General features: G+C 36.4%; 2 protein-coding genes across 2 annotated transcripts; both read left to right on the top strand.

Moving 5' to 3' along the window:
• The first annotated feature begins 494 nt into the window (after nt 1-494).
• On the top strand, nt 495-7680 carry LOC306870917 (carnitine O-acetyltransferase-like). The gene is made up of 14 exons (XM_079418502.1): nt 495-655; nt 1193-1471; nt 1553-1671; nt 2860-2913; nt 3063-3228; nt 3477-3651; nt 4555-4733; nt 4856-4956; nt 5046-5165; nt 5295-5417; nt 5550-5685; nt 6332-6394; nt 6510-6647; nt 6900-7680. The coding sequence occupies exons 1-14, from the start codon at nt 629-631 to the stop codon at nt 7113-7115; spliced, it is 1896 nt and encodes a 631-aa protein (XP_079274628.1). The 5' UTR covers nt 495-628; the 3' UTR covers nt 7116-7680.
• Nucleotides 7681-9203: 1523 nt separating this feature from the next.
• On the top strand, nt 9204-17546 carry fkbp15a (FKBP prolyl isomerase family member 15a; the record flags this gene model as incomplete). The annotated part of the gene is made up of 21 exons (XM_079418196.1): nt 9204-9250; nt 9800-9906; nt 10024-10102; nt 10196-10265; nt 12287-12361; nt 12438-12536; nt 12724-12873; nt 13226-13294; nt 13414-13557; nt 13655-13771; nt 14237-14374; nt 14483-14561; nt 14671-14750; nt 15116-15164; nt 15277-15383; nt 15474-15572; nt 15659-15741; nt 15858-15912; nt 16081-16257; nt 17211-17318; nt 17391-17546. The coding sequence occupies 21 exons, from the start codon at nt 9204-9206 to the stop codon at nt 17544-17546; spliced, it is 2088 nt and encodes a 695-aa protein (XP_079274322.1).
• Between the last annotated feature and the right edge of the window lie 41 nt (nt 17547-17587).

The raw sequence follows: 17587 nt of genomic DNA on the forward strand, positions 1-17587 counted from the left end.
AAGCGTTTATAAACTTTCACCGTTTTAATTGTTTTTGTTTAATAGAAAATCGTATAGTATCAATATAATGCTCATTTAGTTTCTAAAGAAAAAAAAACTTTTTTTTTATTTTTTTATTTTTTTGCAGGAGAGGTGGTAATGGTACTGCATCTATTGTATGATTTGTAACATGCGTAATATGTCAGGGTTGAATTATTATGTTTGTTATTTGCGATGCATTATTATTTAGTAAGTGCATACGTTATGCGTACAATTTCGCATACTTTTACAGAAAAGTAAAAGCAGAGTTAATGGAAACCCTAGTACAATGAGAAAAGGCATTGGGATATTAAATTCTGGAACTTGGAGTGCAATTTGGTTCATAAATGTGGAATTTAGTTAATCATTTAGTTCATAAATAGATTGAAGGCTTTATCTTCTTTATTTTTCATCAATAAAATGTCTTTCAGATGATCATTCAGAAGCAGAATGATGTCACAAAAGGGGCTGGGCTTGGCGTGTGTTTGTGGCTCGAGCGCCGTCTAGCGGTGACGCGCAGTAGCTCTCCCTCAACGGACTCTGACCGCACTGATCCTTTCTGTCCCTCCTCTCAGACCTCGATTTGGGGGCGTTTTAGTGAACTTCAGTTATGTTAGGCATTCTTGCCAGGACGATGGTGAGTAACCAATACATACGGCCGGGTTTTAAAACCTGGGTGAAATATTTATTTGACATAAACAAGTAGCTGTCTGACATTCATGTTGTTTCTGGTTAGCGTTAGTGCTGAGTGCCGATACAGGTCATGGCAATCATAGCAACAATGTTCACTGACAGTTGCTTAAATAGAGCTTTTAGTTTTTTAATGACAGCGCAAGAATCTTATTACATGTTGCATTACTGCCAGTCATGTGCTGACTCATGTGTTTTATATGCGAGTACTACAGATTTCAGTTATTTATAAACGTTGGACTGCATTAGCTTTTTAATGTGCACTTGTGTAAATTATTAGGACCAATTGCACTACTGGATAGTAATATAATAATATCTTAGACCAAAAGTATCACATTATCTATTGCTAAGGAGAAACTGGAAAAAAAGTGATTCAACTATTAACATGTCAGTCATTGAGAACTAAAAAGTTCTATATTATCTATGTGTCTTTATGATCTATGATATAATAGAGCTGGTTTTATATCTTGTGTCATATTTTTAGGTCAAGGCTGGCATGGTGAAATCCTCCGGCCTGGTAAAGCCAGTGTCAGTGACACGGATTGCTGGTCGCTACTTGGTCCACCAGGAGGGTCTGCCTAAGCTTCCAGTACCACCACTGAAACAAACATGCGAACGCTATCTGGCTGCCCTGACGCCCATCATGGACCCGGAGGAGCTGAATCACACCCGGCAGCTGCTGGAGGAGTTTCAGAATCCAGGCGGTGTAGGAGAGAGACTACAGAAGGGCCTGGAACAACGAGCCAAGAAGACGGAGAACTGGGTAAAAACTTGTGATGCTTAGTGTCTCTTTTAAAGGGCTTCTTCTTGTGTCGCATTGTCTCTCTGTCATTTCCACTGCTAGCTCTCTGACTGGTGGTTACAAACAGCCTACTTAGACTACCGGATGCCTGTTGTCGTCCATTCAAGTCCTGGGGTCGTCCTTCCCCGAATGGAGTTCAGTGACCGACAAGGCCAAATGAGGTCAGACCAGTGTGGATTCATATAGGAATAGTCAATGAATTTTAACACGGGTCATTTAGTTGGTCTATAATCGTTCTTTAGAACTAAAAGTGTGTTATTATGTGCCTACAATGTTTTTAATAGAAACCGATTAAAGTCATACAATGAATGTTTTATTAATATATTTATGTGTAAATATATTTTTCTAAAAATCCAACATATTTCTATTTTAATATATAAATGTATGTATATGCATAGATAGTTATGAAACTTATTAAAGACATGCACTTTTTTGTATTTTATGTATTTATTGATATATTTTACTTTAAAATATGAAATGTATTTGTATTTTAACATGAATATATTTATAGATATTTATGACCCTGAAGTAATACTCGTTAGTTTTGTATTTAGTATTTCATTTATTAATATATATTACTTAAAAATATAAAATGTTTATATTTCAACATATAAATATATTTTATATGCATATTATCTAAAAATCGCCAAGCAAACTTTATAATAAATATAAACTTGCGATAATAAATATAGTAAAGAAAGTTTTTAGATATTTTTCATACATTATGAATTTAGTTTATTTTTCTTAATATGTGGGCAAATAGTTTTTTGTTGTTATTGTTAAAAGTACAAACCTTACAAAAATGTGTTAAATGTATGCTTAAAAAAAGGTTAAAAAAATACCAGTGGGGTTAAAAATACTGATTATTTTTTGCATGTTCATTTTATATTTAGTATTTGTGCTCCCTGGGAATCAAAACCATGACCTTGGTGTTTGCTACTGCCAGTTACAAACTGGCAGTAGCAACTTTAACACATTGTAAATATTACTCAACGGTCATTCACATGAATTAAATCAAAGTGGCATTACTGCAGGGTGAGGCAGTTGTTTTCAGCTACCACTATGCTGACCTTTATACAGACTAACCCTCTCTTGCAAAGTTTAGCTTTGCAAGTCAGAGAGTACTCAGAAAAGTGCTGGCCTAATGCCAGTTTCCCCACATTAACTGTAATGACAGCGTTCACATATGACTGCTAAAACTGGTCACAGATCAGAAGTAAGATGTGTTCTGTCAATATCATAAGTCATACAAGTCACAGCAGGCTCCCTGTATTTACAGCAGAAGTTTTCATTGATGTTAAACGTGTTTAAAATGACTGTAAGAAAGTAAAAGTATTTGTTCCTCACAGATACGCAGCAAAATTAATCACTGGAGTTTTAGATTTCAAGAGCATGATTGACAAGTGAGTGACACATTTCTTACTTTTCCTGTGCAGTCAGAAATCATTCAGTCCTCTGTTTAGATAACCATGACTATTACTATTGGTTAAATTCATGAGTGTATAAAGTTCAGATGGTCCAGTCAGATGTAATGTCTTTCCTTTTTGATTAGTGAAACATTGCCATTGGAGTATCTGGGTGGAAAGCCACTCTGTATGAACCAGTACTATCAAGTGCTCTCGTCTTGCCGGATCCCTGGAACAAAGAGGGACAACGTGGTCAACTACACCTTGGATAAGAGACCCCCCACACATATCACTGTAGTGCATAACTTTCAGGTCAGTCTGTGTTACAAAATATAACAGTCCCTGTTCCAAATGTATCTTCCAATGTAGGTAAATTGGGGAAAAATGTACAAAATAGTTTAAGAAATATATAAAAAAAAATGTTTTGCATTTCTTTTATTAAAAAAGACATTGAATGCATTAAATACATTTTCTTTCATCCAGGACTGTGATCTGTTAATGCCATGTTAGTTCCATACATCTTACTGGTTTAATTTTGTTTGTTTTTTCTCATTATGTAGTTCTTTGTGCTGGATGTATATAACAGTGACGGCACGCCACTGACTGTAGACCAGATCTACATACAGCTGGAGAAGATCTGGAACTCCTCTTTACAAACCAATAAAGAGCCTATTGGCATCCTCACCTCCAACCACCGCAACAGCTGGGGCAAGGCTTACAACAACCTTATTAAGGGTGGGCACTGCCAACACTTTATTTTTAGCTAGACATATTAGTGTTTTCAATTCTAGGAACTAAACCTTTGAAAATGTATAATATAATATGTAATATAATCATGTATACTACAGTTCAAAAGTTTGGGATCACTATAATTTTTTTTTTTGTTAAAGAAATGATATATGTTCAGCCAGGACACATTAAATTGATCCAGCATATCTCATTTTACAGATATAATATTAAAGGGGTCATGAACTGAGCAATCAAAATTCCCTTGATCCTTTGACATATAAGAGGTCATTGTATAATAAAAACATCCTGTAAGTTTCAGAACTTTCTCGTTAGTCTAAAAACAGCTTATATTGAAGCCAATCTGTCAAAACGACAGCTTGTGGAATGTGCTACTTTTGAAGTAATAGTGTGGCTAAACATCATCTCCGCAGAAGAAGATCAACGCCTGCTTCTACATCGCTGCCTATTTAGCCCTGCCCACTGATTCATGCTGACGCACGTGTTTACGAGAGAGTCGAACACGCAGGTCTATATGATAAAGATGATCTGAAGACAACAAGATGCTGTGCAGTGCCACGTTGTGGAAAAACACAGTATTTGCATTGCCTTTCTTCTGATCCCAGCATTAGGAAAGAGTGGATGAACTTTGAGTATTTATGTGTTTTTAACCTAAATCACAGCAGCGTCCATCTGTGAAGGATGTAGGCTGTCAAACATACACAACTATTAGCCAATCCTCAGAACATCAGAGAACAGTACAAAATAATAAAAAGGCAGTTTATGAACCCTTTAAAGATTTGTAATTTAAATAAATGCTGTTCTACAGGCTTTCAGTTCATTAAAAGAAAATAAATGGAGGGTTAGGGTTAAATTTAAAGTGATTCTTAAATTATTTTGTGTCACTTTCAGATAAAACAAACAAAGAGTCTGTGAGAGCCATTCAGAGGAGTATCTTTACAGTCTGTCTGGATGCTCCTATGCCGCGTGCGTCTGAGGACATGTACCGCACCCGTGCTGGAGTTCAGATGCTGCATGGAGGGGGAAGCAGGTGGAACAGCGGAAATCGCTGGTTTGACAAAACATTGCAGGTTAGAGACCCATGAGTTGATGTGTGTGGGCTCTCACTGTGAAATTAAGCCCAAATCACTGATGTTGACACATAAAATGTATCAAGATACATTCCTGTCATGAGGATTTATATGGTTTCTAGTTTATTATTGGAGAGGACGGGGCGTGTGGGCTGATCTATGAACATGCCCCCGCTGAGGGCCCTCCCATCGTGTCACTGATCGACCATGTGGTGGAATACATGTAAGATTAACAGTGATTAAAAGCTGTTTTCCCATGGCTAGATTGTAAGTATGGCTAACACAGATAAGATTTACTGCATACTTGTACAGGAAGTCATCAGAGATGGTCCGTACCCCAATGGTCCCGCTGCGTATGCCACAGAAACTTCATTTCAACATCACTTCAGAGATAAAAAAGGACATCGAGGAGGCCAAACAAAACATGAACATGTAAGAAATCAAGATATTCCACTCAGTCTTTGCATTACCAACATTTTGATCAATTGTTTTATTGGACAAACAACATTGCAGTATGTTAAATGTTGAAAGTTTGAAGGTTTCTCTTCTCTTTCTCTGCAGAATGGTACATGACTTGGACATGAAAGTCAATGTGTTTTCCCATTTTGGCAAAGATTTCCCAAAGTCGCAGAAGATGAGCCCTGATGCCTTTATTCAGGTTGCTCTCCAGCTGGCGTACTACAGGTAAACTTCACCAGCACTGCTCTTAATGCTGTTTGCTGCATTTATTTCTTAACTGTAATATGCTTCTGTTATTATTAGGAAGTTAATGATTAATTTAGCTTATTCAGGTTATTCACATACTCACTGTTTCAGGATTTACAAGAGCTGTTGTCCTACATATGAGAGTGCCTCCCTCCGCATGTTCAGACTGGGCCGAACTGACACTATACGCTCAACGTCCATTGACTCTGCTAAATTCGTCAAGGCCATGGATGACCCAGCCAAACATGTATGGTCACCTCTAGTAGACATTTTGGTTGAATCCACATTCACATTATGCTGCAGTTCCAAAGAGTCAGTACGATATTGATTGGAATTTGGAAAGAAATTAATATTTTGTATTAAAAGATTAAAAGTGACAGTAAAGCTGCATACAATTTTATAAAAATAAAAAAAATCAAATAATTGCTTTTATTTTGAACTTTCTATCCATCAAAGTATACAGAGAAACAATATCAGTGTTTCCACAAAAATATTAAGCAGCAAAACTGTTTCAACATTAATAGTAATAAGAATTGTATCTTGAGCACCAAATCAGCGTATTAGAATGATTTCTGAAGGATCATGTGACAATAAAGAGGAAAAAAAAAAAAAAGTAATGGTTGCTGACTATTCAGGTTTGTCATTACAGGAATAAATAAAAAAATGAACAAAAATGGCCATTTAAAAAAAAGTACTTTTTACTTTTTTACTAAATAAATGCCGTCTTGGTGAGCATAAGAGAGTTTACATCATGACTGTAAATAGGCTACTTTATAAATATTTTGGTGTGGAACTTGTCTTTTTGATTATCAATATTAAAATCATCTTATTATTTTCCAATTGCATTTGATCCAGCAAGAAATAAAATCTAACAATTTCATTTTGATTGCCAGAACACAGAGAAAGTGGCTCTGCTAGACAAAGCCATTAAAGCGCACAGAGCTTATACAGACATGGTAAGTAAATGCATGCTAGTGATGTTCAGCTGATCAACAGAAAGTACATGTGTCAGTCATTATTGGTCTGCACTAAATATATCCCTCATTCTCCATCCCGTGCGTGGATGCGCAGGCTATCCGAGGTCAAGCCATCGACAGACATTTGCTCGGACTGAAATTGCAGGCTATTGAGGACCTGGCCGCCCTGCCGGAGATATTCATGGATACCTCATATGCTGTGGCACTGCACTTCAACCTCTCCACCAGCCAGGTACTGCCAAACAAAGCTCTCTGGTCCAGGGTTAGGTGCATGTTAATAAACCCTTATTTGCAGAACAAACCCTGTTTAACATGCAGAGTAATGCATGTAGTGTGCCATTAACTCTATGCAGTTTTGGTGATGATCAACTGACAACAATGACTCTTCAAATATGCTAAAATCATATTGCTGTAAACCTAAAATCATCCGATCATGATCTTACAAAAGTTTGAATTGTACTTTTTAATTTTTCCGCTCTCCTAGGTGCCAGCAAAAACCGACTGTGTGATGTGCTTCGGCCCGGTGGTACCAGAAGGTTATGGTGTGTGCTACAATCCCATGGATACCCACATTAACTTTGCAGTCTCTGCTTTCAACAGCTGCCAGGACACTAACGCAGCACGTCTGGCCCAAGCACTAGAGGACTCGCTGTTAGACATGAAGACCCTGCTGGAGCAGACACCCAAAGCCAAGCTTTAAAGATGATTATGTCAATTAGACTTGATCTTTGACCAGTTCAGTCAAGACATTTGAGTTTACAACAGCATTCAAAAGGACAGAAGAGATTAAGAAGAGATTTTTATTTAGAATTTGACCAGTCCAGACCAGAGTTGCCTGGACTCCACTGGACTGCGGTCTTTGACAAGCCTTAACACTAAATAATTATCCTTAACTTGTATGTTTATGTGCTTTGGCTTTTGCTTGTTCAAACAAACAGATCAATTGGGTTTGTCAACAGTTTTTGCTGATTTGTTTTTTCTTTTTGTTTGCCCTGAGAAAATTATGTGTATTATGGTGAACCTGTGGTTAAAAAAAGCTCATGTGATTCTTTATTGTATATTAGATGTTAATTATAATTAAATACAGAAAAAATGTTTTTAATGCCATAATGTAAATAGTGACATTTGCAAAGCATTGGTTTCTTAGTTCTTTGTACAATGTTGTAAATTTGCACATTAACACGTTTTAATAAATATCAAGTCTATAATACCATTTTAAATTCTGTTTAGATTTGGTGATTAAAAATAAAAAAAAGTAAAAATTTGTTTGTGTGTGTAATGTTTGTTTTTGTTTTTTTAATTAATGTCTTCTATATGTCTATGTAATTTTGCATATATAAATATATAAAATATCACTGCAATGGTTTTTACATATGGACACTAAAGATAAAAATTTATTGGTAAGAAATAGACCTACTCAACTATGGATTTCCTTGTAATACACAAGAAATGAGTAACTATTATTATTTATGTTCTGGTTTACCTTTCGTTAAACATGAATTTTACAACATTGCATATTGCTATATGCATCACGGATCAGATAAACAATAGTTTTAATTTCATTCATATTTCAATAAATAAATTACATTTTTGAAACAATCTTTCAAAGCTGCAGTTCAATCACTGACCCCTAGGAGTCTCCAACTGCCCCCCGATTATTTGTGTGTGTGTGTGTGTGTGTGTGTGTGTGCTCAGCACAAATACAGAATATACACATCAAACCACTCACAGAAGTCAGCGCTGTTGTTCAATGCTAAAAAATTATACTATGGAAAAAGTTAAAGACATTATTCCTGATTATAACGATGAAGAATTTCTGTGTCCTAAAAGTGGGTAAGTGTTATGAAAGAATATATCATGTTGTTGTCGCACTCATAGCTTAATCTTTGAATTAACAAGTCAACATATTTGAATAATTTTAAATAAATAATTTTATACAATTATTGTTTTTTAAAACGATTCTCCTGAAGTGAGTCTGTTTATTGTATTATAGTCTGATTATGTCTCATTAAGCTCAACCTGTGATTTTGTACTTTATTGAATGTGAAAATAGTGTTTTTTATTAGTTGTCAAATTTTAATATAGTTAACACAATAACATTAGTTTAAGAGAGAAGTTTAATGTGTAATTTGCTTAAATTGTTTAATTATAGCATTTTTCTTCTTTATTTTCTTAGATTACTCCATATCCTGCACAGAAATTCTACTGTTTTTTATTATTATTTCCTCATAACACTATAAGGATATTTCACATTTATTCTGAATCCTATCAAATGTTATTGATGAAAGGAATGTAGATTAGGTACAATTCAAAACCATAATGCCAATTTTTCTTTCTTTCTTTTTATTCTTTCTTTACCTCAAATTTTGGGTTAACAACTTTTTTGTGTCAACGTCCTGAAAGGGGGTTTGAGAAAAGAGGAAGCTTTTAAACTCCAAACTCAGTTTAAAAGGACAAAGTGTAATTTTTTTCTTAAGGTGACTGGAATTTATGTTAAGTGTACTGATTTAATTTAACAGACATATAAAGAATTTTTTTTTTTTTTTTTTCCATTTCATTTTCCGCTTGTTGAAACCACGTTGGTGAGGTGAGGCTCCTCCTTCAATAATTTAATTCACATGTTAGTAATTACAGTGCATTTCATTTGGGCTGCTTCAAATCTGTACCCACTGTAGCTGATCCCAACTTTAGTACCAAGACAGGAAGAAAAATGGAGGAAGATTTTTAAATATATATACCTTTTTTGAGGCTTCTTAGCCTGGTCCTCAGTGACAGAAAGCTGGCGGCCATGTCAGCTGTATGGGACACTGACTATCTGTGGAGAGAGGTCCAAGGGTCAGTGCAAACAGGTCTAATGTGTCTTCTTTCATGTGGATTTAATCATAGATTCTAGACAAGACCTTGTTGTTCTGTAATTGTAGTTCTGCTCCATGCTGGTCCGGTGATTCTTGTGTGCATGCTATCAATGTAGTAACTTAGTGTATTTTCAGCAGGCTGCATCTGGCTATTCTAGCAATGGCATCTGTGGATGGGTCCAATGTTCTGTCAAAACATGTGCTGTGTAAATTCCACATAACATGTTTTTGTTGATTGAAAGTCTACATAGATGGTTTTCAACTGAGTAGTGAACTCCTAGCTTGTTTTGATACATTTCAAACATTCATTAGAATGTAAAATTGCAACAGATTAGATAAATATGGAAGGCTGTTTGAAAGCTGTAAAACATTAAATGGGTAATTGTGATCAAGTTTAAAATAAGTTGCATGTGACAAATTCACATTGTGAGATTTTGACATCTGTGTGCATTAAATTAAAAATGATTTACATTTAGTGCTATAAAGATGTAAAGCTGTAACGTGCGCGTGTGTGTTTGCATTCCTATAGGGCAAAGTTGGCCTCTCTCTTTGGTCTGGACCGAGCACAGAGTCAAGGAAACGAGTCCTTCCAATTCACCGCTCCTAAACAGCCAAAAAAGTCCTGCGCCATACTAGGTAGGTGGTACAGCAAATAATCGCATAGTTTTTTTTGGCACAGTTTCATGTTCTAATCATTTTGAATCTTAATGTGTGCACATAATTGCTCATGGTTTAATTAGTGTTTTTCTTAAGGCCCGCCTCCTCAGAAGTCCATCTCTCTACCATGTGCTCCAGCTGTGTTGTTTGCTACAGCTGTTCATGCATTCAGCTTGTTAGTATAAATTTGGCAATTAAAGGATGTTTATGAGACTTTGAGTTGGCATTAGTTCACACATTTTTTAAATGAGCTTTGATTTTCCACCAGTGTGAATGGACAGTATGTAAAGCAAGGCAAGATAGGAGCTGCTGTTTTAGGAAACCATGTCACCAAAGAGGTAAGAGAAGCTAATTAACAGAAGCTTATCTCTAGTAAAAAACAAACAAACAAAAACATTTATTTCATAATAAATACAGTCGTGGTCAGAATTATTGGCACCCTTGGCAAATATGATCAAAGAAGGCTGTGAAAATGAATCTGCTTTGTTAATCCTTTTGATCTTTTATTTAAAATAATTCACAAAAATCTAACCTTTCATTGGATAATAAGAATTTAAAATGGGAGGAAATATCATTATGAAATAAATGTTTTTCTCTAATACACATTGGCCACAATTAACGGCACCCTTTTATTCAATACTTTTTGAAACCTCCATCAGTTTAACAGCTCTAAATGTTCTCCTATAATGCCTGATGAGGTTAGAGAACACCTGACAAGAGATCAGAGACCATTCCTTCATCCAGAATCACTCCAGACCCTTCAGATTCACAGCTCCATGACGATGCTTCTTCTCTTCAGTTCACCCACTCATTTATAGGGTTCAGGTCAGAGGACTGGAATGGCCAGCAGAAGCTTGGTTTTGTGCTCAGTGACTCATTTTGTGTTGTTTTTGAGGTTTGTGTTTGGATTATTGTCCGGTTGGAAGATCCAAACATGGCCCATTATAAGATTTCTAACAGAGTCAGTCACTTACTGGATTTTTATCTGTTGGTATTTGATAGAATCCATGATGCCATGTGTCTGAACAAGATGTCCAGGACCTCCAGCAGAAATATAGGCCCACAACATCACAAATACAGCAGTATATTTCATTGTACACATGGGGTACTTTTTATCCCTGTGTTCACCAAACCCATCTTGAGTGTTTGCTGCTAAAAAGCTCATTTTTAGTTTCATCTGACCATAGAAGCCAGTCCCATTTTAATTTCCAGTCGTGTCTGATAACTGAATATGCTGGAGTTTGTTTTTGGATGAGTGAGGAGAATTTTTCTTGAAACCCTCCCAAACAACATGTGATGATGGTAGGGGCTGTTTGACAATTTTTTTTTTAAAAGGTTTTATGACCCCGAAACTCAACCTTCCTTTCTCTACAATTCTCCAGCTGTGGTCCTTGGAGAGTCTTTAGCCACACAAACTCTCCTCCTCACCGTGCATTAGGACGATATAGACACACGTCCTCTTCCAGGCAGTTTCGTAACATTTTCTGTTGATTTGAAATTCTTAATTATTGCCCTGATGGTGGAAATGAGAATTTTCTTAAAGCCACTTCACTAATTTGTGAAGCTCAATTATCTTTTGCTGCACATCAGAAATATATTCTTTGGTTTTTCTCATTGTGATGGATGATTAAGGGAATTTGTACATCGTTTTCCCTCTTATTTATATTTCTGTGAAACAGGAAGCCATGGCTGGATAATTTCATGTTCATAATCCCCCTGGAGTGCTCAAAATTGTGAATATGAATGGGAATATACTTCAGAGATATTTTACTCTTAAGAATTTCTAGGGGTGCCAATAATTGTGTCCAACGTGTATTTGAGAAAAAACATTTATTTCATAATGAGATTTTCCCCCATTTTCAATTGTTTTAGTTCAATGAAAGGTTAGATTTTTGTGTTTTTTTGTTTTTTTTTTTCAAATAAAAGATCAAAAGGACTAATAATGCAGGTTTGTTTTCAGAGCCTTCTTTGATCATATTTACCAAGGGTGCCAATAATTGTGACCACGACTGTATAGCTCAACATATTAACATATTTACTGACATATTCAGTGTACCTGAAGTATACTTGCAATAGTTCCACTTTAACACGATCAAATATACTTCAGTATATCTTTAGTTGGACTGCAGCGCTATTTTCGCACAATTGAAGTGCATTAAGTACAAAATTAGTTGTTCCAATTTATTAAGTATACTAGTTTAGTATACTAAAAGTACAATTTCAATTAATTTAAGTACATAAATATGTAAATCTATTTGAAGTATACTTAGTATGAAATGAATGAATTTCAAATACATTTAACTATATTTATTTTCTTTGGTCATTTTTTTTTCTCCTTTTTTCCTATCTGCACTTATAGTACAAGATTCTGTTGTACGACAGCAAACAAAAGCAGATCAGTACGGCTCGAATCCATCGTGGATTTGTCCTTACAGTGAGTGTTCTGTTCTATTCTCTTGTTTTTTTTGTGTTAGATGCTGCACTCATCAGCTCTTTATACCTGTCCACAGGTTCAGCCTTGTAACTATGTCACTTTCTATGATGACCAGCAACAAAACTGGTCTTTAATGTTTGACTCAACAAAGTCCAGGCCTGAGTTCTGTAAGGAGGTAATACTTGAACGGAATTGTTTGTTTAATAAAGATTGATGCATTCTGTTTTTTTTTTTTTTTATAAATGATTCTGTTTCTCAAAGTGTGCCTCTTATTTACTTTAAAGCTGAGGGGTTCTGTAAAATTGCTATAATGCAAACATCTTTAAATTTGGTGAAGTGACCTCTGAGCGTGTTCCTCTCAGGTGTGCGTGGCCCGGTGGAACAGTGAGGCTATGTCAGACTCTCTGGTCACTCAGGACCTGGTTCAAGGAGAAGGTCAAGCTGTTGATGTTGGGGACACAGTGGAGGTGGCCTATTCTGGATGGCTTTTACAGAACCATTCTCTAGGACAGGTGATTATTCTCAATTTTGTAATTATCAAAGAACACTTGCTTTATGGTATTTTTGTACAGATGAATTACACTGTATCTTCTTCGTAAATGATGCTGAGTGGAATCACTACTCTTCCTAAATGTACACAGTATGTTCTTTTTTTAAAAACTTCTTAAATAGTAGTCGAGCACATGTAACGCACAGCAGCTCACTGTGCACATTCTTGTTGATTAGTCGCGGCTCAATACAAGTCATGCACTCATTGAACTAATCAGTTCACTGGCAATTTAAATGAGTCTGTCTGGCATGTTTGCTGTGCAACTGGAGATCTATAAATGTGAAAGTTCACAGTCTCTGTCTGTTTTTTTTCAGGTATTTGATTCCAATTTGGGCAAAGAAAAGCTGCAGCGAGTAAAGCTTGGAGCAGGCAAAGCTCAGAGTGTGAGCAGCTCTTGAACACAACAATGCTTTAAAATGATAATTAAAGAAATGTATAACAGAAAAATGTTGGTTCTGTCAGCTGTTGTGCCATCAAGCTCTTACCTTGCTCTTTCTCACAGGGATGGGATGACGGGATGCTTGGCATGCAGAAAGGAGGTCGACGGCTCCTTATCGTCCCTCCTAGTATCAGTCATGGGTCAAAGGGCATCCTTAACCATGTGCCAGCAAACACCACTTTGGTGTTTGATGTTGAGATTCATAGAGTTAGGCACCGACCATGTGAATATAATTTCATTTACCAGCAAGCATCTTTAATCTCTCTCTAACTCCTTTTTTGTTTGTATATTTATCTACATGTAGGTTAAATTTTCCAAAGACCGACATAGTCTGGGATCAGTTGACACCTTCAGTACATCTCCAGGCACACCAGAAGAGAACACCAGCCAATCGGTCACTGATACAGATGAATCAAAGTTTGTACAGACAGAATAACCTTTACAATTGTTGATATTTTTGTTAACTTTACAGTTTATTCCATCTTCAAAAAATAGAATGTAAAATAATTATCTTAAGTATTTTTTTTAATCTTATTTCTCATTTTAAAATCATTCATCCATCGACGTCAAAACATGATGTTTATTCGTCTTGTCCAATTGACAAACAGTATTTTTCTTTTCTAGATTTAGGCATAAATCTAACACCACTTAGCAAGTTTTATGCTTAAAAAGGAAAAATATAACATAAATATAACTGTTTAAAGCTGAAATTTTTTTAGCAATTTATGCAAGTTATTGATCATTTGTATTCAGAGTCCAAGCACCTAAGGGGAAGGTTAAATCTGTATCCCTGACAGTGAGTGACATTTACCTTAACATTTAGACAGATGCCATGTGCCGGAAGTGGCTAATATGCTGAAGCTCCAAATATATTCCTTTCTTGTAGAGTTCAGGTGTTTCCAAATCCAAGCTAATCTCACGTATAGCAAAGATGGGTCAACCCATGCTTCCCTTTCTCACTGGGGCCATTCCAGCTCAGCCTGACCCCAGCGACTCAGAAACTGAGGTCAAGAGGATTGGAGAGGTTGTTTACCTTTCACATACTTCATGAATGTAATGCTGTTTAAATCTCAGATTTGTTTCCTCAATGGCCTGTGAAGTAAAGGTGCAACATAAACCCTATTATGTGCAGGATACCAGTGGATTGATTTGTGATCCCTCTCCTTCACATTCCCACTCCCCAAAACCTGCACCAATGCCCTGCAGTTCTTGTATGTGTAAAAACAATCACAAATAAGCACCTACTCAATATTAGTTAATTATTCCTATAATACTAGAGCTGACCGGATCTTTGCTTTCATGTACTGGTTTTTGTTTTAGTGTCGTATCAGCCTGATGACGCTCAGAAACAGGAAGCAGTGCCACCAGAAGCAGACTTAAACACTACTCAAGGCTTTCAGGTGAGATCCAACGTTGTATTTTATAAGTATGATTTCATTTTATTTAGTCTAATTTTTAAATAATTTTATACTGTTAGATGATGCATGAAATTGATCAAAAGTGACAGTAAAGACTGTTACATTGTAACAAAAAAAAAATCAGTTTCAAATAAATGATGTTCTACTGTTTTTACTGTATTTCTGATCAAATAAATGCAGCTTTAGTGAGCATAGGAGTTTTTTCTACATCAAAAAAAAATCTACCGACCTAAACATTTGAACAGTAGTGTGTGTTTGTAAAAAAAAAAAAAAAAAATTTTTTTTTTTTTTTTTTTTTGGATCAACAGCAATATTCCTTCAGACAAAATCCTTATATTCCAACACAGCTAGATTCATTTGCCTCAGTCTACCCATCCCAGCACAATCCATACCAAAGTAAGATCCGAGCCTATTACTTCTGTACATGCAATACTTGCTGAAATGTGTCACTTTATTTTACTCATCTGCCATTTTTTTTCACTAAATGCAAATATTATGTATTAAATAGCACCCGATATTACATCTTTCTTGATGTCTGATGCTCGCCAACACAACACAGAAATTCTGCTGGCTATTGAAAAGCTGGCACGCAGGGTGGACCAGCTGACCTGCCAGGTATATTGCTGCAATATGGATTAGTATTATTTTTTAATTAGTTATTTAGGTAAAAAAATACAAAATAAAGATTTGATTCATTGTTCTCAGGTGGATGAGTTGCAAAAAGAGGATCGCTTCTCTTTCAGACTCTCCTCTGTGTCCTTAGAGACAAACATGATCCTACACAACATTCAGAGTATTATTCAGGTTTGAATACGAGGATTTATTATAAGGATCATTTTGTAATGTTTAGATGCAAATAAATAGCCTTTTAAATGCCATCTGTGTTTTAGGAGAGCATGTGTCTGAAAAAGGAGGTTCTGGAGAAGAGTTCTCCGGTGGATGAACAGGACCACAAAATAGAAAAGAATAAGAGGTGTGTCCCACCTCTTTCTTCACACTCCAGTTTCCTGCTTTCCGGTCAGATTAAAGGCCAAAAAAACCCACCCTTCTAAATCTTCTAAGCCTTCCTGGTTTACTCTGTGAGTGCAGGTATATGGAGCAGCAACACAGCCAGACTTGCCGCCTTCATGCTGAGCAGGAAAAGGTACAACAGACATGTTGACTTGTTAAATTATGCTATGTTGGTTTATTGGCTCAGTACATTATCATTTTATGTATGTTAAACTTGCTATGTTTCTATTTTGATCTGATTGTAGGTGTGTGCTAATGAATGGTGTGATCAGGAAAATGCCATAAATCATTTCTCTTTCAGGTTGATTTATCTGGAGAATTGGGTTCCTCTACCACACAAGCACATCAGCTGCAGCAGGAGGTGCTCAATCTCCAGCAGAGGGCAGAGAAGCAGAAGTGCAAACAGATGGAGGAAATCATACAAAACGTGGATGAGGAGATGCAAGATCTGAGGGCTGAAAAGGAGAATCTGGTTCAGGTGTGTATGATATGAGTGTGTACAAAGGTTTTAACCTTTATAATTTAATACTTTATTAATAAGAGTATTCAAGCATCATCCAGTTTTCTCTGGTAGATCCTGTTAGACAGGAAGAGCAAGTGGCAGGTAGAGCGGGAGGGGGGTGGAGAATCCCTTTAATCTTGTATTTACCTTCATTTTATATATTTTAGTATGAGAATCTAAATAAGACATCACAAAATAATAAAAAGCAGCTTAAGGCCGTGTTCACACTTGGCGTCTTTTTTGACTAGAAAAAGTTGACAAGAGCGTTTTTTTAATGAAAAACAAAGCTGGCAGCGTCTGTTACAAATAGCAGCTGAGAGCGTCTTTTGTTGTCATAGCAACAGCTGTAACAGTAGCCTAGCGCTGTGTACTGCAGAAATGTCAAGAAAGAGTAAAAAGTTGGCTCGTGTTGGGTTTTGAAGTTAACGGGAAAGAAAATGTCGATTCACAACGACGTGTGTGGGTGCACGACATTATACGGGGAAGGAACCAATATTATGATAGAGTTTTGTGCTCATATCATACAGCTCCTTGTGCTCCGAAACTAGTACGAGCAGTGTATCTACCGGCACCTTCTCCGTTTTTCTTCTTGTTGTTATGGAAACGACAGATCTCGCTACTCGCTTGTCATTGGTCAGCTGTCAAAAAGGCGCTTGACGTAGGGCGTTTTTTTCAGAAAAGTTGAAATTTTTTCAACTCGAAAAAACGCTGTGAGCTGCAGAAAAAGACGCCGGCGGTGGCGTTTTAAAAAGCGCTCAGGACTTTTTTGAAAACACGGTTTACTCCATAGGATTATAATGTAAAACAGACGCCGGCAGCTTCGAAAAAGACGCCAAGTGTGAACACGGCCTAAGAGAGTTAGCTGTTCAGGGTTAAAAGCTCTTATTTTGCTGTAGTAAAGTGTAACTGAGCTGGTATATCTGCTGCAGGTGAAGCGATTGATGAATGGAGTGTTTCAGTCTCTCAGGACAGAGTTTGATTCTCAGGAATCTTACAGTGGACACACAGTGCTTCAGATTCTCCAAGACACCATCAAGGTACTTTTCAACCAATTAGGTTCAGTTATAAAATGATTTCAGGTTTTGCTGACGCCTGCTTTTCCATTGCAGAGTATCACCGTGAAATTTCTCTCAGAACCTTGGGAGCTTGAATCAGGCATAGATGAAGATAAAGTAGAGGAAGAGTACTTGTTAACTAAAGAGTGTTTGCAAATCAAAAACATGGAGAAGGAAAACAATGAAATAGCGGGAAAAGGCCAACATTAAAGAGGAAGCATTTATGCTAACAGAACATCTGTCGATCAGAA

This window comes from Barbus barbus (genome assembly GCF_936440315.1).
Source record: "Barbus barbus genome assembly, chromosome: 6".
NCBI classification, from domain to species: Eukaryota; Metazoa; Chordata; class Actinopteri; order Cypriniformes; family Cyprinidae; genus Barbus; species Barbus barbus.

Coding starts and splice junctions, on each gene's coding strand:
- LOC306870917 (XM_079418502.1), top strand. CDS start 629: ATGTTAGGCATTCTTGCCAGGACGATG. Junction 1,472..1,552: donor CCAAGAAGACGGAGAACTGG/GTAAAAACTTGT, acceptor TTCCACTGCTAG/CTCTCTGACTGGTGGTTACA. Junction 4,957..5,045: donor GACCATGTGGTGGAATACAT/GTAAGATTAACA, acceptor ATACTTGTACAG/GAAGTCATCAGAGATGGTCC.